This window comes from Heterodontus francisci, chromosome 43 (genome assembly GCF_036365525.1).
Source record: "Heterodontus francisci isolate sHetFra1 chromosome 43, sHetFra1.hap1, whole genome shotgun sequence".
NCBI lineage: Eukaryota > Metazoa > Chordata > Chondrichthyes > Heterodontiformes > Heterodontidae > Heterodontus > Heterodontus francisci.
In genome coordinates, this window is record NC_090413.1 from 13,035,620 (window position 1) to 13,055,507 (window position 19,888).

Here is a 19,888-nt window from a genome sequence, read left to right on the forward strand (position 1 = left end):
ACTCCTTTAATCACCTTAAACACCTCAACCAGATCACTCCATCATCATCTAAAATCAAAGGATTACAAGCCAAGTCTTTGCACCCTCCCCACATATTTTAACCCTTTCAGCCCCAGTATCATTCTGGCACTGTATCCCTTTGAAGGCCAGTACATCCCTTCCTGAGGTGCAGTGACCCGAACTGAATGCAGTATTGCAGACGGGGGTCTAACTAGAGCTCTGTACAGCTGTAACTTAACTTCCACCCCTTTGTATTTCAGCCCTCTTCAGATCGAGGCCAACACTCCAACAGCCTTTGTGGTTGCCCACTAGCTTTTAGTGATTTCTGTACTTGGATTCCCAAAGCTTTCTGCTCCACAGTTGCTAGCTTCTGTATTTAGTAAATACACTGACCTATTTTTCTTAGGTTCAAAGTGGACAACCTGTCACTCTCCCACGTCAAACTCCAACTGCCGCCATTTTTTCCATCGTTTATACCAGGGTTACATCAGCCTAGCCACGACGTCAGAAGGGTGACTATTATTTTAAAAGACGTTAAGAAACAGTTTCAACTGGCTGATTTTATTTTGGTGCACACCCACTGGCCTTTCCCTGACAGCTTCCCACACTCCACAACAGCACGCTACTGCTCTATATCCCACTATACTGCACGATCACTGTGTGTCCAAATACTTTCCGCTGTTCCACACTGCAGTGCGTTCTCCAACCATTTTTCCCTGTACCACGCTCCCCTCAGGTTGCCATGCTTATCGTTAAGCATTTTGCATGTGCCTTCATTTCACCCCAAAGGTAACAAGAGGGACAGCTTAAACTCATTCTGTTCTTGGACCTGTTTAACCCATGTAGACTTCATCCACAGAACAACCAGTGCCTCCTATCCCCAGCCCTCCCCTTTTATTTCAGTACACGGACAGCTCAGACCAGTCTGCAAGCTCACGGTACATACATAGGGTGTTTGTTGTACATCACAGGCAGAAACTCATCCACGGGTAACATCTTATCGAATGGTTTGGCATCGAGGAGTTTCTTCGCCCCTTGTAGCGAGAGGGCATATCCCAGAGTCCAGTATGAGTAGTCGGTCTCCACCAAATTGCGGACCCTGGGGACTGACTTCTCTGGGTGATCCACTTGCATCCGCTTTCGGCCAATGTAGCTGCAGGAGACAGAAACAGGGGCTCATGTTAAAGAAAAGGAGCTGAGGAGGTTAAATCTTACAGAAGATCAAGACCAAGTCACGAATGAAGAAACCGGGGGCTAAACCAATTATAAAGGAAATCCAATGTGTAAAAAATGCCAGGGAATGGAAGGAGGGTGGGCTGAAAGAATTATCAGGCAACCCTCCCCCCCCCCCCCCCACCTGCCAAGACTGAGACACCCATTATTTAGCCACATGAACATTAAAACTTAAAATTGCAAGCCCCTGACTGGAAGGACATTTATATAGTACTAGCAGTGTTGGAACAATGGGAACCCAGTCGTTGCTTCCCCAATACATAGAAGAAGTGGTCAGACCAGTTTTATTAACTGGCTGTTGCACAGAATTTGAACTTCCAACAAAGGATTTGAAGTCAGACAAAGCCGTGTGCTTATGGAGTGAAGATCTCTCCTGGAACTGAAGCAAGAATTACCTCCTCTCCTGTCTGCCTGCCTCCATCTCTTCCCCACGGAACTGAATCTTGTGAAGACACGCAAGCTCAGAGAGAGAAAAATCTCCTACGTGAACAAGGTTTATGAAGAATAATGGGCCCCAACGCGATGCAAGACCATATCTTCAATCAAGGACTACAGCGAGTTCGAGAAACAGTAACAAGATATTGCCTCAAACTGTTTTACTTATCTTTTCTTCTGCTCTTTTCTGTCTCTATTTGCATGTGTGTATCGCGTGTGCATGCTAGCATGGGCGCATCGTACATCCATTGGTGTTAACCGGATTAGAGTTTAAGGTTTGATAAATTTCATCTTTCTCTTTTAAACCAAAGAAAGCCTGTTTGTGCTCATTTCTTTGCCTTATAATTGGCAAGTGGTGAACAAGGATTCACCAAGGGGGAACTCAAAATACAGTATGTTTAAAATTAAACCCTGTTACAATAAGACAAGGTGAAGATAGTAACAGACCCCTAGACACATTTCTCACCGAACAAAATGCATTTAGAAATAAACAGTAAATAATCCTGATTGTGGGAGTTTCACCATTGCACAATATTCTTCCATTTTGTGTTCCAAATTGTCAGTCCCAGCCCGATGAATATCACCTCAGTCGGATGATTGTAGATTCAAGCCCCATTCCAAAGACTTTAGCACAAAATCTAGGCTGACACTCCACTGCAGTACTGAGGGAGTGCTGCACTGTTGGAGGTGCCGTCTTTCAGATGTCACATTAAAACGAGGCCCAATGTGCCCTCTCAGGTGTATGAAAAAGATCCCATGGCTTTATTTTGAAGCGCAGGGAGTTCTCCCCGGTGTCCTGGCCAATATTTATCCCTCAAGCAACATCTCAAAAACAGATTATATCTGTTCAATATCACATTGCTGTTTGTAGGAGCTTGCTGTGTGCAAATTTGCTGCTGCGTCTCCTACAACAGTGAGTACACTTCAAAAAAAAAACTTAATTGGCTGTGAAGTGCTTTGGGACGTCCTGAGGTCATGAAAGACGATATATAAATACAATTCTTTCTAAGTGCTGTGACTGAAGACCCTTCCAATGAAGGTGAGAGACCAACTCATAGTCATGGCTTTACAACAGCCAGACGGTCAACTGGAAAGGGTTGTTGAAGGTTGTGGGGCTGGTAGAGACTACAGAGATAGGGAGGGGTGAGGGATTTGAAAAGAAGGTTGGGAATTTTAAAATCGAGGCGTTGCTTAACCGAGCATCAATGCAGGTCACAGGGTTGATGGGTGAATGGAACTTGGTGAGATTAAGGGCATGGGCAGCAGGATTTTGGATGACCTCTGATTTACAGAGGGTAGAATGTGGGAGGCCGACCAGGAGTGTGTTGGAATGGTCAAGTCTGAAGGTAACAAAGACATGGATGAAGGTTTCAGCAGCGGATGAGCCGAGACAGGGCCATGTCGGGCGATGTTGCCGGGCTGGAAATAGGCAGTCTTAATGATGGTGTGAATGTGTGTTCACAAGCTCATCTCTTTGGTCAAATACACAGCAAATTTGCAAAGAGTCTGGCTCAGCCTCAGGCAGCTGCCAGGGAGAGGGATGGAGTCGGTGGCTAAGGAACAGAGTTTGTAGCAGGGACTGAAGACAGTGGCTTGTCTTCTCAACATTTAATTGGAGAAAATGTCTGCTCACCCAGTACTGGATTCATGGCTCCTGGTTTGCTGAGACCAGTCAGGGATCACGAGGACAACTTTTGCACTGCCAACTTATACCCTCTGTATAAGTTGGTGAAATCAGGAAAAACAGAGGGGAAAACCTCCATATCCAGGAAAAGAAGAATGTTCAACCTGCAAGCAGAAGCTTCAGCTGGTGCCTGTCCAAGGGTGTGAACAGATCCACTTTGGCCCAACCCAATCCGACCATTTCTTGAACTACTGTCTATGCATCACGGTGAATAACGAGATGGTTGAAAGCATTTGCCACTATGCCTGCCCCAGATGTGTGATCAGAGGGTACACGTACAGATCAGATTCAAACACCAGCCAGCCAGTTAGACTACATCCTGACCAAGAGATCATGAACTGACATAGAGGACTATGAAGGTACTGTCCCTCCACATGCATAACAACTAAGCTCTGTACTAGGATCTGGAAATGTTAGAGGCAACTCTACTGCCTTCAGTTCCACCAATCATCTATATATATTGTTTCATCATCTCTTAGACAAGTTCTCTAGATTTGGGTCTCCATCCCGATGGACACTTGAGTTACCATCATCAATTGCTGGGAAGACTATCACAGGCCCCCCCCCCCCCCCTTACAGGGCTTTGCTTTCTACTTAGAATTTATAGCACAAAAATAGGCCATTTGGCCCAACTGGTCTATGCTGATATTTATACTCCACATGGGCCTCCACCCACCCTATCAGCATGATTTCCTATTTTTTTCTCCCTCACGTTTAGCCAGCTACCCCTAAAATGCATCTATGCTATTCGCCTCAACTACTCCCCATGGTAGCGAGTTCTACATTCTAACCACACTCTGGGTAAAGAAGTTGCCCCTGCATTCTCTATTTTCTATATTAGTGACTATCTTATATTTGTGGCCCCTAGTTTTGAATTCCCCACATTTCCTTTACATTTACCCTAACAAACACTTCCATAATCTTAAGGACCTTTATCAGGTCACCCTTCAGCCTTCTCTTTTCTAGAGACAAGAGCCCCAAGCCTGTTTATCCTTCCCTGATATGTATATCCTCTCAGTTCTGATATCATCCTTGTGAATCTTTTTTTTTGCACTTTCTCCAGTGCATCTATAACCCTTTTATAATATGGAAACCAGAGCTGTTCACAGTTCTCCGAGTGTGGTCCAACTAAGGTTCTATGAAAGTTTAACACAGTTTCTCTGCTTTTCAACTTAATCCCTCTAGAATGCTTGGTATGCTTTTTAAGGCCTTATTAACCTGCATCGTGACTTTTAATGATTTATGTACCCATACCCCTAGATCCCTTTGCTCCTCTGCCCCAGTTAGACTCTTATTCTCCAGGAAGTATGTGGCCTTCTTAGTCTTACAACAAAATGTACCACCTCACGATTATCTATATTGAAATTCATTTGCCAATTACGCACACATTCAAGTTTGGTGATGCGCTACCTTTTGCATTTTGTTACAGTCCTTCTCAGTATTAACCATACCCCCCCAATTTAGTGTCATCTGCAAATTCTGAAATTGTACTTCCAATTTTCGAGTGCAAATCATTTATGCAAATAATGAATAGTAGTAGTCCCTACACTGATCCCAATGGAATACCAATTCCCACATTCCTGCTGGATTCTTACTGCCTGCAGGGAGACCTGTTCTGAAAACAGGTGTGGAGCCTGGGCAGGTGGTAAGAGTAATCAATAAGCAATTTCGATGCTACAGTCTCTTGGTGTGAATTCTGGCATTATGATCACTGAATCCCCCACTATCAACATCCTGGGGGTTACCATTGACCAGTAACTGAACTGGAGTAGCCATATAAATACCGTGGCTACAAGAGCAGGTCAGAGGCTAGGAATCCTGCGGCGAGTAACTCACCTCCTGACTCCCCAAAGCCTGTCCACCATCTACAAGGCACAAGTCAGGAGTGTGATGGAATACTCTCCACTTGCCTGGATGGGTGCAGCTCCAACAACACTCAAGAAGCTCGACACCATCCAGGACAAAGCAGCCCGCTTGACTGGCACCCCATCCACAAATATTCACTCACTCCACCACCAACGCACAGTGGCAGCAGTGTGTATCATCTACAAGATGCACTGCAGCAACTCACCAAGGCTCCTTAGACAGCATCTTCCAAACCCGAGACCTCTACCACCTAGAAGAACAAGGGCAGCAGATGCATGGGAACACATCCACCTTCAAGTTCCCCTCCAAGCCACACACCATCCTGACTTGGAACTACATCACTGTTCCTTCACTGTTGCTGGGTCAAAATCCTGGAACTCCCTTCCTAACAGCACTGTGGGTGTACCTACCTCACATGGAGTAGAGCTTTATTGGTACCAGTGAATGGGCGGGGCTGAAATGGGGATCGTCACAGGCGGTCAGTTGAACGACTCCTTGAGGACTTTCTTTTCATAACTGGTCCTGGAATTGTCCACAGGTTCTAATGGTGCCACTTCATAGCAGGACCTTACAGCACAGATGGAGGCCATTCAGCCAACTGAGCCAGTGCTGGCTCTTTGAAAGTTATCCAATTAGTCCCATTCCCTGGCTCTTTCCCCATAGCCCTGCGTAATTTTTCTTTTCAAGAATATAGCAAACACCCTTTATAAAGTTACTACTGAATCTGTTTTCACCAACCTTGCAGGCAACACATTCCAGACCAAAACAACTTGCTGCTTCAACCTTTTCCCCTCTTATCTACCTTTGTCAACTAGGCACCAAAAGTACCGTTCCCAAGAAGCTAACTCCCCAGGACTGACTCAGGATAGCCACATCCTCTGTAAAGAAAAACACCAAATCCTTGGAATCTATAATCCTTGGACATCTCTTCGTTCCTCCAATTCTGGCCTCTTGTGCGTCCCCCATTTTTTTTTCTCTGGGGCTAATGGCTGTGCCTTCAGCTGCCTGGGGCCTAAAGCTCTGGAATCTCTTCCCTAACTTTCTCTGCTCCTTTACGATGCTCCTTCAAACCTACCTCTTTGACCATATGTGGCTCAGTGTCAAATGTTGTTTGACAATTACTCCTTGAAGCACCCTGGGATGTCCTGCCTTCACATCCAAGACATCAACTGCTGCAGTACAAAAGACTGCAGTTGGTTCTGCTCTGGGTTGCTGTCATTGAGGCTCTGAGCCAACGCATTGAGTACCCTTGGAACTTTGGTTTGACAAACTGCCCTCAGGCTGAAGCTCAGCATCTTGCTTCGGCCTCTATCCTGGGTGTCATGGTACCAAGTGTCTGCATGCTGATGGGAGTTTTTGAATGAACCTCTGGAGATCTACTTGCCAGCTGATCTCGACTGCCCACTGAAGGGGACAGGAACTGCTAAGTTACTGAAACATTTATTCTTGCCATACTTCAGGAGGTGTTCCCTATGAGTCTGACCACCAGGGGATGGACTCTCCTCAGCAGCTGTACAGTGATAGCCGATGACAGCTATGCAATAGATCTCGACTGCCAATGCTTGTTGTTCTAAAAGTGACAGGAACTTCATCATTACCTTCTGCAACTCTCCTTTCTGCAAATAAATCTATGGATGCCTCTGAAGGACACCAGGACCATCCCCACACTGTTTGTTGAGGTTCATGGTGGGGAGCTAGGAATACCAAACTGGATTTATCGACAGCTACTTGCCCTAAGGGTTGTGTTTTTGGTAGCCCTCTCAATCGCCTGCTCAGAGGTTAGTCATGTTGGAATAAGTGTATTTGCTCTATTCCTGTCTTCCGAAACTCTCACATATGCTTTTGTTACCTCTAGACCCCAACAATTCCAATTCTCGCCTGGCCAGCCTTCCATTTCCAACAAGCTGGTCAAGCAAGACCTCGGTAACATCCAGCCGGGCGCGACTAGAATCCTTTTGTTGGCAAGTCCCCAAACAACAGAGTTTTCGGGGTAGTAAAGCAATAGCTTGCTCCTTGGAAAGTCTGGATGTATTCTGAGTTAGGCTGAGGGATACTTGGTACTGACGCAAGTCCCTTGAACGATTTGAGTGAATCAATTGGAAAAGTAATAGGCTCTAACGCAAATGGATGCACCAACCTGAGCTGAAATAGGTCAAATGATTAACGGGAGGGGCAGAAAGCAACTCAGTAACCTGAATGAGGTGGCAGGAGCGAAGAAGGTACCACCTCATGCCCTGAAAATACTATAGACAACAGGTAAGGCTGAAGTCTTGTGAACAGAATGTCATTTTAATTGACATCATCTCCAAAGTTTTTGATACTGCAGACCGCTCTTAAATACCATACATTGCTCCCAAATCCAAAGTGACTGCAGTATACTGTAGAGAAAAAAACCCTGCATGTATACGTATATATATATATATATATATAAATATATATATGTTCGCGTATGTATACATATAGCCTTACATGCCCCTCAGGATGTCCCAAGGCATTTCACACCCAATGAAGTATTTTTGTAGTTTAGACACTTTGTAATGTAAGAAATGCACAGCATGATCCCACAAAGAGCAATGAGATTGAAAAAAAAAATCCTATTTTTGGTGTTGGTTGAAGGATAAATCAGGGCGAACTCTCTTGCTCTTCTTCAAATAGTGCAGTGGTTTTTTCTTTCATCCACCTGACAGGGCAGATGAATCCTTGGCTGACCATCTTCTCCGAAAGGCAGCACTTCTGACAATGCAGCACTCGCACAGTGCCAGCACTGGGAGTGTCAGTCAGCCTGGGATTAAACGCTCAAGTCTCCGAAGTGGGAACTGAACCCACAACCTTCAGACTCAGAGGCGAGGGTGCTACCCATTGAGTCAAGGCTGACAACTTTGTGTAGTGATGTACTGTTCCCATGTGGAGCAGATTCATGTGACTGTGACTGAGTGTACAACTAACCCTGTATCAGGGGACTTCATCCAACTTTGAACACGACCACAGGTCTGGTTGAGTTGTAGCCCAGGCCTCTCATTAGCGGTTTAACTGGGGCCTCAATCACTGCCCGAAAATATCCTTCAGTTGTGCTTATTTTAGTGTAGAAAATGTGAACATGTCCTAATTGTGCCATACTAACCACAGAAACTGGGTTACGACAGACAATTCCAGCTGTAATTTGGGAATTGAGGGCAGAAATAGGTCATAGTTTGAATCTGGGCAGGACTGAGAAACCTGCATTTATTGTCCATCCTTAATTGTCCCGAGCAGGTGGTGGTGGTTGTCCGCCTTCTTGAACCATTAACGTCTGAGTATAGGTGCTCCCACAATGAGGATAAGTAGGCCCTAGACCACAGTAACTTTGCCAGATTTGCTAATACCAGTAGATATTAAAGAGAGCCTCTTTAACTACCCATCCCCAGTCACCAGCCACAGCAACTCTGCCAGGATCACTATGGCATCTGGTGCAGTAAATGCGACACGGAGTACATTACAAAGGTAGGTCATGGGCAAATAACCGGCAGGCCAGGGCGCTCCCTCTGCTCACTCACATCAGATCCCAGTTGAGTTCAGCCTTCTCCACTTCCTTCATCAGATACCTCAGTCTTCGCTTGAAGAAGATGTCAAATCTCAGATCGTCTTCAAACACCACCGATGTCTGCAGTCCTCGTTCAACAATCTACAGGAAACCAGAGGAACAAAGTGAGAATCAACAGGTCCCACCATAAACAGAATGTGGTTAATGGATGTTTTTCAGGCTGGGGAAAGTCTAGTTCCCTTTTGTAGTGGAGTTCCCCAGGGTCAGTGTTGGCACTCTTGCTTTTCCTGATATTTATTAATGACCTAGACTTTGGTGTACAGGGCACAATTTCAAAGTCTGCAGATGATATGAAACTTGAAAGCATTGTGAACTGCGAGGACGATAGTATAAAACTTCAAAAGGACATAGACAAGTTGGTGGAATGGGCAGACACAGGGCAGATGAAGTTCAATGCAGAGAAATGTGAAGTGATTCATTTTGGTAGGACGAACATGGAGAGATAATTTTTTTTTTATTCATTCATGGGATGTGGGCGTCACTCGCCAGGCCAGCATTTATTGCCCATCCCTAATTGCCCTTGAGAAGGTGGTGATGAGCTGCCTTCTTGAACCGCTGCAGTCCATTTGGGGTAGGTACACCCACAGTGCTGTTATGAAGGGAGTTCCAGGATCTTGACCCAGCGACAGTGAAGGAACAGCAATATAGTTCCAAGTCAGGATGGTGTGTGACTTGGACGGGAACTTGCAGGTGGTGGTGTTCCCATGCATTTGCTGCCCTTGTCCTTCTAGGTGGTAGAGGTCGCGGGTTTGAAAGGTGCTGTCCAAAAAGTCTTGGTGCATTGCTGCAGTGCATCTTGTAGATGGTACACACTGCTGCCACTGTGTGTTGGTGGTGGAGGGAGTGAATGTTTGTGGATGGGGTGCCAATCAAGCAGGCTGCTTTGTCCTGGATGGTGTCGAGCTTCTTGAGTGTTGTTGGAGCTGCACCCATTCAGGCAAGTGGAGAGTATTCCATCACACTCCTGACTTGTGCCTTGTGGACAGGCTTTGGGGAGTCAGGAGGTGAGTTACTCGCCTCAGAATTCCTAGCCTCTGACCTTCTTTTGTAGCCACGGTATTTATATGGCTACTCCTGTTCAGTTTCTGGTCAATGGTAGCCCCTAGGATTTTGATAGAGGGGGATTCAGCGATGGTAATGCTAGTGAATTTCAAGGGGAGAGGGTTAGATTCTCTCTTGTTGGAGATGGTCATTGCCTAGCACTTGTGTGGCGCGAATGTTACTTGCCACTTATCAGCCCAAGCCTGGATATTGTCCAGGTCTTGCTGCATTTCTACACGGACTGCTTCAGTATCTCAGGAGTCATGAATGGTGCTGAACATTGTGCAATCATCAGCGAAAATCCCCACTTCTGACCTTATGATTGAAGGAAGGTCATTGATGAAGTAGCTGAAGATGGTTGGGCCTAGGACACTACTCTGAGGAACTCCTGCAGTGATGTCCTGGAGCTCAGCTGATTGAACTCCAACAACCACAACCATCTTCCTTTGTGCTAGGTATGACTCCAGCCAGTGGAGGTTTTCCCCCTGATTCCCATTGACCTCAGTTTTGCTAGGGCTCCTTGATGCCATACTCGGTCAAATGTCAAGGGCAGTCACTCTCACCTCAACTCTTGAGTTCAGCTCTTTTGTCCATGTTTGAACCAAGGCTGTAATGAGGTCAGGAGCTGGGTGGCCCTGGCGGAACCCAAACTGAGCGTCACTGAGCAGGTTATTGCTAAGCAAGTGCCGCTTGATGGCACTGTTGATGACACCTCCCATCACTTTACTGATGATTGACAGTAGGCTGATGGGGCGGTAATTGGCTGATGGGGCGGTAATTGGCCGGGTTGGACTTGTCCTGCTTTTTGTGTACAGGACATACCTGGGCAATTTTCCACATTGTTGGGTAGATGCCAATGGTGTAGTTGTACTGGAACAGCTTGGTTTGGGGGCGTACCCAGCTCTGGTCTTCAGTGCTATTGCCGGAATATTGTCAGGGCCCATAGCCTTTGCAGTATCCAGTGCCTTCAGTCGTTTCTTGATATCACGTGGAGTGAATCGGATTGGCTGAAGTCTGGCATCTGTGATGCTGGGGACTTCAGGAGGAGGCCGAGATGGATCATCAACTCGGCACTTCTGGCTGAAGATTGTTGCAAATGCTTCAGCCTTATCTTTTGCACTGATGTGCTGGGCTCCCCCATCATTAAGAATCAGGATCTTTGTGGAGCCACCTCCTCCAGTTAGTGGTTTAATTGTCCACCACCATTCACGGCTGGATGTGGCAGGACTGCAGAGCTTAGATCTGATCTGTTGGTTATGGGATCGCTTAGCTCTGTCTATCGCATGCTGCGTACGCAGTTTGGCACGCAAATAGTCCTATGTTGTAGCTTCACCAGGTTGACACCTCATTTTGAGGTATGCCTGGTGCTGCTCCTGGCATGCCCCCCTGCACTCTTCATTGAACCAGGGTTGGTCTCCTGGCTTGATGGTAATGGTAGAGTGGGGGATATGCTGGGCCATGAGGTTGCAGATTGTGGTTGAGTACAATTCTGCTGCTGCTGATGGCCCACAGCGCCTCATGGATGCCCAGTTTTGCATTGCCAGATCTGTTCGATAGCGATAGTGCCACACAACACGATGAAGGGTATCCTCAATGTGAAGGCAGGACTTCCTCTCCACAAGGACTGTGCGGTGGTCCCTCCTACCAATACTGTCATGGACAGCTGCATCTGCGGCAGGCAGATTGGTGAGGACGAGGTCAAGTATGTTTTTCCCTCATGTTAGTTCCCCCACCACCTGCCGCAGACCCAGTCTAGCAGCTATGTCCTTTAGGACTCGGCCAGCTCGGTCAGTAGTGGTGCTACCAAGCCACTCTTGGTGATGGACATTGAAGTCCCCCACCCAGAGTACATTTTGTGCCCTTGCCACCCTCAGTGCTTCCTCCAAGTGGTGTTCAACCTGGAGGAGTACTGAGTCTTCAGCTGAGGGAGGGCGGTAGGTGGTAATCAGTAGGAGGTTACCTTGCCCATGTTTAACCTGATGCCATGAGACTTCATGAGGTCCGGAGTCGATGTTGAGGACTCCCAGGGCAACTCCCTCCCTACTGTATACCGCTGTGCCACCACCTCTGCTGGGTCTGTCCTGCCAGTGGGACAGGACATACCCGGGGATGGTGATGGCAGTGTCTGGGACATTGTCTGTAAGGTATGATTCCGTGAGTATGACTATGTCAGGCTGTTGCTTGACTAGTCTGTGGGACAGCTCTCTGAACTTTGGCACAAGCCCCCAGATGTTAGTAAGGAGGACTTTGCAGGGTCGACAGGGCTGGGTTTGCCGTTGCCGTTTCCGGTGCCTAGGACGATGCCGGTGGTTTCATTCCTTTTTATAGACTTTGTAGCGGTTAGGTACAACAGAGTGGCTTGCTAGGCCATTTCAGAGGGCATGTAAGAGTTAACCACATTGCTGTGGGTCTGGAGTCACATGTAGGCCAGACCAGGTAAGGACAGCAGATTTCCTTCTCTAAAGAACATTAGTGAACCAGATGGGTTTTTACAACAATCGACAATGGTTTCATGGCCATCATTAGACTAGCTTTTAATTCCAGATTTATTATTAATTAAATTCAAATTCCACCTTCTGCCGTGGTGGGATCTGAACCCATGTCCCTAGAGAAATTCCCTGGGTCTCTGGGTTACTAGTCCAGTAATAATACCACTACGCCACCGCCTACTCCATAGATTATATAGAATAAAGGGCGCAGTGCAGGCGCAGAGGGACCTAGGTGCATATGTGCAAAAAATCATTGAAGATGGAACAGGTTGAGAGAGTGGTTAATAAAGCAGAGAGTATCCTGGGCTTTATTAATAGGGGCATAGAGTACAAGAGCAAGGAAGTTCTGTTGAACTTGTATAAGACACTAGTTCGGCCTCAGCTTGAGTACTGTGTCCAATTCTGGGCACCGCCTTTGAGGAAAGACGTGAGGGCATTGGAAACAGTACAGAAAATATTAATGAGAATGGTTCCAGGGATGAGAAATTTCAGTTATGAAGACAGATTGGAGAACTTAGGACTGTTTTCCTTGGAGAAGAGAAGGCTGAGAGGTGATTTGATAGAGGTATTCACAATCATGAGGGGTCTGGACAGAGTAGAAAGAGAGAAACTGTTCCCACTCGTGAAAGGATCAAGACCAAGAGGGTACAGATTTAAACTATTTTGTAAGAGAAGCAGAAGTGACATGAGGAAAAACTTTTTCACTCAGCGAGTGGTTAAGGTCTGGAATGCGCTACCTGTGAGTGTGGTGGAGGCAGGTTCAACTGAAGCATTCAAAAGGGAATTAGACTGTTATCTGAAAAGGAAGATTGTGCAGGGTTATGGAGGGAAGGTGGGGGAATGGAACCGAGTGAATTGCTCTTTCAGAGAGCCAGTGCGGACACGATGGGCTGAATGGCCTCCATCTGCACTGTAACAATTCTGTGAAAACACAGCAAAGTTAGGAGATGCCCCGACTGTAAGGGGTTCTCCACTGTGGTCCCAGGCCAGGTCCCCTGAGCTCCATACCCCGGGGAATATAGGCATCCATGCCTCAGGGAGAGTTGTTGAGCCAGTGGGACCCATGTCCTGGGGGAATGAGTGCTCATGGCCCAGGGAGAATTGTCACGTCTATGGGACTCATACCCCAGTGAGAGTGGGTGCCTGTACCCCAGGGAGTGTTGTCACCCCCATGGGACCCATTCCCCAGGGACAGCGATGCCACACCCCAGGGAGAGGTGTCGTGCCCCTGGGACCCATACCTCAGAGCGAGTCAGCGCCCATGGGACCCATACGTTAGAAAGAAGCCTGTGCCCCAGGGAGTTGCTGTTCCCACGGGTCCCATACCCCAGGGTACCTTAACTTTCTCTGCTCTAAGGGGAACAATCCCAGATTCTCCAGTCTAGTCATATTACTGAAGTCCCTCATCCCTGGTACCATTCTGATAAATCTCCTCTGCACCTCTCCAAGGCCCCAAACTCCAGCTGAGACCTAACCAGTGATTTGTAAAGGTTCATCAGCCCACTGCACCCACCCATTTAAGACTTTTCTTCGGGGTTTATGTGGATTTTCAGCTCAAGTTACAAAAGAGGATTGGGAGATGCCCCTGTGGAAAATTAAGTCCCGACAATTTATGTTTATACATTAAAAAGAGTTGCCACTTCATAGTAGATACTGAGCAGATTATCAAAGAACTTCAGTCAATATGTCATCACTAATCCCCAGCCCTGGAATGACAGCAGTTCATGATGTTGATGCTCCCTCACTCACTGGATCACAACCACTGACGTGCACTTCGCTACTTGGGATTAAGTCTTAGTACGACTCCCCAGTTACTGTTATATACCAAACTCCCACAGGCCCTCGCCTAACACTGAGGCTCCTTACCTCCTTCCAGACGTTATAGTGACTGAGAAAACAGCCCATTTCCCCCTTGGTCAAGGGCCGCCCCGAGTATGGGTCTTGATAATCCGCCAACATCGTGATGCCAAGTGCCTTTATCTGGCTGCTGTTGAAAGCCCTGTTGGGAATATTGATAGGCCAAGTATTAGTCCATTTCAGGAGACAAACACCAAGTAAGAATATATGAAATAGCAGCAAGAGTAGATCATTCAGCCCCTCAAGCCTCCTCCACCATTCAATGTGATCATGGCTGATCTTCTACCTCAACTCCAACTTTTCACACTATCCCCATATCCCATATAGGGAGATCAAAAATGAACAATCAGCAAGCACCCAAGAAGAGAACACTTTTCAGGATTACAAGAAGATTAGGTTACGTCAAGCCCATCCCATTTTCACAAAGCCAACCCTGTCATGAAGACCCCCACCTGCCAAGAATGAGGCATATTAATTTCATCATATGAACATTAATTTTAAACTGTTGATGGAGTGAAGAAATGACTTGTTTTACAAGCGGGCACCAGACACTTGGCTGGAAGGACATTTGCATACTAAGAGACAGTGCTTGGAGAGACAAAGAACTATTCCCTGGTCCAATTAACCCAAATGGATTTTGATCACCAGACACTGAAGGTGTAAGGAAGTTCGCATTCCAGGGTCTGCTGAGATGATAGAATCCACAAATGCAGAAGTGGTTAAACCAGCTGGTCACATGACTAACCGACTGGTCCAGGCTTTTTGAATTAGACACAGGACAGTTTGAAGACACAGACTGCAGAGAGTGTAACTTAACCTGGAACAAGACAGCCTCATTGCTGGCTGGCTCTCTGTTGCTTTCTCACAAGCCTCCAGACCCACTGAAGACACATAAACCTCAAGAGAGAAAAGACTCCTCCATCGAAACAAGTTAAAGCGTGCACTGGGCCCCAACGAACAGCAAGACTTACCGGCAACCAAAGACTCAACATCAGTCTCAAAGGACTGTAACTACCAGATATTGCCTCAAACTGTTCCCCTTTATTCCTTCTACTTTTTCTGTCTCTATCTGCATGTGTGTTTATCGCGTATGCATGCTAGCCTGGTTGCGTCACGTATTCGTAGCTGTTACCCGAATTAGAGTTTAAGATTAATAAACTTCTATCTTTCTTGTTTAAATTACCTGTCGGATTTGATTTCTTTGCCTTACAATCGGAAAGAGGTGAACAAGGATTTACTGAGGGGGAGCTAAAACATGGTGTTTTTAAAATTAAACCCTGTTATGGTTAGACCAGGCAAAGGCTGAGAGGGAGCCCTTAGACCCCTTCCAACCTGGTCGTAACAATCCCCAATTACCCAGACTGATTGCCCCCCTCCCTTTCCCACCCTTCCCCATGGTTGCATCGATAGGACCCCACACACAAAGTCCGTAAAGGTTTAGACTGATAAACAGCAACTGATTCTTAGGAAATTATAGTCATAGAGTCATTACAGAACAGGAGCCCATTCGGCCCATCGGGTCCATGCTGGCACTCTGTACAGCAATCCAGTCAGTCCCATTCCCTGGCTCTATCCCTGTAGCCCTGCAAGTTTGCTTTCCTCAAGTGTCCTTTTGAAATCATTCATCGTCTCTGTTTCCAAAACCCTCATAGGCAGAGTGTTCCAGGTCATGACCAATCGCTGCGTAAAAAACCTTCTTCCTCACATCCCCCCCCTGCATCTCTTGCCCAAAACCTTAAATCTGTATCCCCTAGTCCTTGTACCATGACCTAAGGGGAACAGATTTTCTTTGTCTACCTTTTCTAAGCCTGCCATAATCTTGTACACCTCTATCAATCTCCTTTGCTCCAATGAGAACAACCCCAGCTACTCCAATCTGACCTTGTAGCTGGAACCATTCTGGTAAATCCCCTCTGCACCCTCTCAAGGACCCTCACACCCTTCCAAAAGTGTGGTGGCCAGAAATGGATACAATACTCTAGTTGGGACCTAACCAGAGCTTTATAAAGCTCAGCATAAATTCCCTGCTTTTGTACTCAATGCCTCTATTTATGAAGCTCAAGATCCCATATGCTTTGCTGACCACTCTCTCAATGTGTCCTGCCACCTTCAAGGATCTGTGCACCTGGATCCCCACATCTCTCTGTTCCTGTACAGTCTTTAGAACAGTGCTATTTACTCTATATTGCCTCCCCTATCCCTTCTGCCAAAATGCATCACCTCACACTTGTCAGTAATAAATTCCATCTGTCACTTCTCTGCCCGTTCTGCTAGCCTGTCTATATCCTGTTGCAGTCAATTGGTATCATCCTCACTGTCAGTCACACCTTCAAGTTTGGTATCATCGGTATATTTTGAAATTTTACACTCTATTCCAATATCCAAGTCATTTATAGATATTACAAAAAGCAGCACTGACCCTGGGGAACACCATTGTCTACCATCCTCCAGCCTGAAAAACAACCATTTCCCACAACTCTGTCTTCTGACCAGAAGCCAATTTTCTATCCAAGCTAACAAAGAGTTAACAAAGTGAGTGTTGGTCCCATAGAAAATGAGTCTTGAGAATTAATAATGGACAATAAGGAGATGGCAGATGAATTGAACAGATATTTTGCATCGTTCTTCACAATTGAGGATACAAGTAACATCCCAGTGTTAGCTGTAAGTCAGGAAATGGAAGGGAAGGAGGAATTCAAGAAAATTACAATCACCAGGGAAGTGGTACTGAACAAATTGTTGGAGCTGCGGGCTGACAAGTCCCCGGGTCCTGATGGATTTCATCCTAGGGTGTTAAAAGAAGTGGATAGTGAGACGGTCCAAAATTCCCAAGATTCGGAGAAGGTTCTATTAGATTGGAAAATAGCAAATGTAACTCCTTTATTCAAAAAGGGAGGGAGACAGAAAGCAGGAAACTATAGGCCAGTTAGCTTAATATCTGTCTTAGGGAAAATGTTAGAAATTATTATTAAAGACTTTATAGCAGGGCATTTAGAAAAATTCAAGGTAAACAGGCAGAGTCAACATGATTTTGTGAAAGGGAAATCATGGTTAACGAATTTATTGGAGTTTTTTGAGGGAGTTACATGTGCTGTGGATAAAGGGGAACCAGGTGATGTATTTACTTAGATTTCCAGATGACATTTGATAAGGTGCCATATCAAAGGTTATTGCAGAAAATAAAAGCTCATTGTGTAGGGGGTAACATATTGGCATGGTTAGAAGATTATCTGACTAACAGGAAACAGAGAGTAGGCATAAATAGGTCATTTTCTAGTTGGCAAGATGTAACGAGTGGTGTGCCACAGAGATCTGTGCTGCGGCCTCAACATTTTACAATTTATATAAAATGACTGAAGGTATGGTTGCTAAATTTGCTGATGACATAAAGATAGGTAGGAAAGTAACTTGTGAAGAGGACATAAAGGGGCTACAAAGGGATATAGATAGGTTAGGTGAGTGGGCAAAGATCTGGCAAATGGAGTATAATGTGAGAAAGTGGGAAACTGTCCACTTTGGCAGGAAGAATAAAAAAGCATATTATCTAAATGGTGAAAGACTGCAGAGTTCTGAGATGCAGAGGGATCTGGGTGTCCTAGTGCATGTATCTCAGAAGGTTAGTATGCAGGTACAGAATGTAATTAAGAAATCTTATAGAATGTTATCATTTATTGCGAGGGCAACTGAATACAAAAGTAGGGAGGTTATGATTCAGTTATACAGGGCATTGATGAGACCACATCTGGAGTACTGTGTACAGTATTGGTCTCCTTACTTAAGGAAGGATGTAAATGCATTGGAGGCAGTACAGAGAAGGTTTACTCGACTAATAACTGGACTGGGCGGGCTGTCTTACGAGGAATAATTGGACAGGCTAGGCTTGTATCTGCTGGAATTTAGAAGAGTAAGAGGCGACTTGATTGAAACATATAAGATCCTGAGGGGTCTTGACAGGGTGGATGTGGAAAGGATGTTTCCTCTTGTGGGAGAATAGAGAACTAGGGGTCACTGTTTATAAATAAGGGGTCACCCATTTGTTAGCCGAGGGAGGAATCCTACCCATAGCAGGCATCAATCCAACCCTTCAGGACAATCCAGAAATCCTGAACATTGATAGAATTTATAACAGGCCATTCAGCCCAACTAGTTGATGGCACTACCCGAACCTCCTTGTTATTTAACCCTATCAGAATCTCATTCTATTCTTTTCTCTCTCGTTATTTATCTTGCTTTTTTTGAAATGCATCTATTTATGGCCCCTAGTTTTGGAAACATTTTCACTACCCTTTCATGACCTTAAAGTTCTCTATCAGGTCTCCCCCCTCAGCATTCCCTTTTCTAGAGAAATGAGACCCAATCGTTCAGTCTTTCCTCATTATTATAACCTCTCAGTTCTACTATTGTCTTTGTAAATCTTTTTTGCACCTTCTCCAGTGCCTCGATATCTTTTTGAAGTATGGAGACCAGAGTTGGTCACAGGACTCCAAATTCTAAGTGTTGAATATTAGCAGCGTATCTGTGTAACCCTACCACATGCATTGTGTCAATTATTGCTTATAAAATGGTTACCTTCCATCGACTGCATCAACCACTTTACACGCAATCTCCTGCTCGTACAGAGAACGAAGCATTCGCATTCGCCTGTCTGGGCGACGCTTCAAGTTAATCAGAAAAATCTAGAAGATAAAAAGCAAGAAACGTTTCAAAATTGAATGGAGGAGCTGTTAAAAGGGGAGAAGTAGCTCCCAATAAGACAGGATGCACAAGTCACCTCACTGACACTGGTCAGCTGGTAGGCTGTTCATCAATTCAGTCTGCATAGTAGAAAGTGGATCCTCGGCCAAAAAAAGACAGCGGTCCAGGAATGGAAGGTGTTCCAATTAGAAGCTGCTCTGAAAGCTCTACCAGCAAGAAAAGGACGAGAGTGGTAACATTGTGGGAAGACCATTTCCTCCGAATTGCCCACCATCCTGACTTGGGACATACATCGCTGTTTGTTCATCGTCACAGGGTCAAAATTCTGAAACTTCTACCGACACACCTTCCACCACAAGGATCACAGCAGTTCAAGGAGAAAGACCATCACAACCTTCTCAGGGCAACTAGGGATGGTCAACAAATGGCAGCCTTGTTAGCAACGCCCGCATCCCAAGAGCAAATTAAGATAACATCTTACCTCATCGAAGCCCATCTTATCCGGGTACTTTGGTGCCACAGACAAGTGCTTGGATGGCTCCATGGGAGGGTAGTTCACTAAAACACAGAGAGAGCATCACAATATAGAGCATTACCCCTGGATATCCCACACTGAGTGCACACAAGCGCTGCTACAGCTATCTATTCATCAAACCACAGAGCACAGGAGGAGGCCATTCAGCCCATCGAGCCTATGCTGGCTCTTTGAAAGAGCTATTCCAATTAGTCCCACTCCCCACCCCACCCCACTTCTTCTTCATAGCCCAGCAACATTTTCTTTTTCAAGAATGTATCCAATTCCTGCTTGGAAGTTACTGTCGAGTCTCCTTCCATTATCTTTTCAGGCAGGTCATACCAGATGACAACAACAAAAAACAAAAGGTCTCTTCCTCTCCCCATGAACCCCCAAACCCACCCACAACCAGTTCTATTGGTATTAGTGGGCGGACAACAATGTATAAACTTGCCCTCGGTCTCACACACCTGACACAACCACAACATAAACTT

At 45.8% G+C, this 19,888-nt stretch overlaps 1 protein-coding gene across 1 annotated transcript in view; it reads right to left on the minus strand.

The window, feature by feature from the left end:
• colgalt1b (collagen beta(1-O)galactosyltransferase 1b) overlaps window positions 1-19,888 on the minus strand; it is a 38,485-nt gene that overhangs the window by 4,820 nt on the left and 13,777 nt on the right. Inside the window, exons 6-10 of the mRNA XM_068020915.1 lie at window positions 19,362-19,438; window positions 18,755-18,861; window positions 14,195-14,327; window positions 8,752-8,879; window positions 947-1,153 (exon numbers count right to left, since the gene is read on the minus strand). Coding sequence (XP_067877016.1) covers window positions 947-1,153; window positions 8,752-8,879; window positions 14,195-14,327; window positions 18,755-18,861; window positions 19,362-19,438 — 652 coding nt within the window. The remainder of the gene's footprint in view (window positions 1-946; window positions 1,154-8,751; window positions 8,880-14,194; window positions 14,328-18,754; window positions 18,862-19,361; window positions 19,439-19,888) is intronic.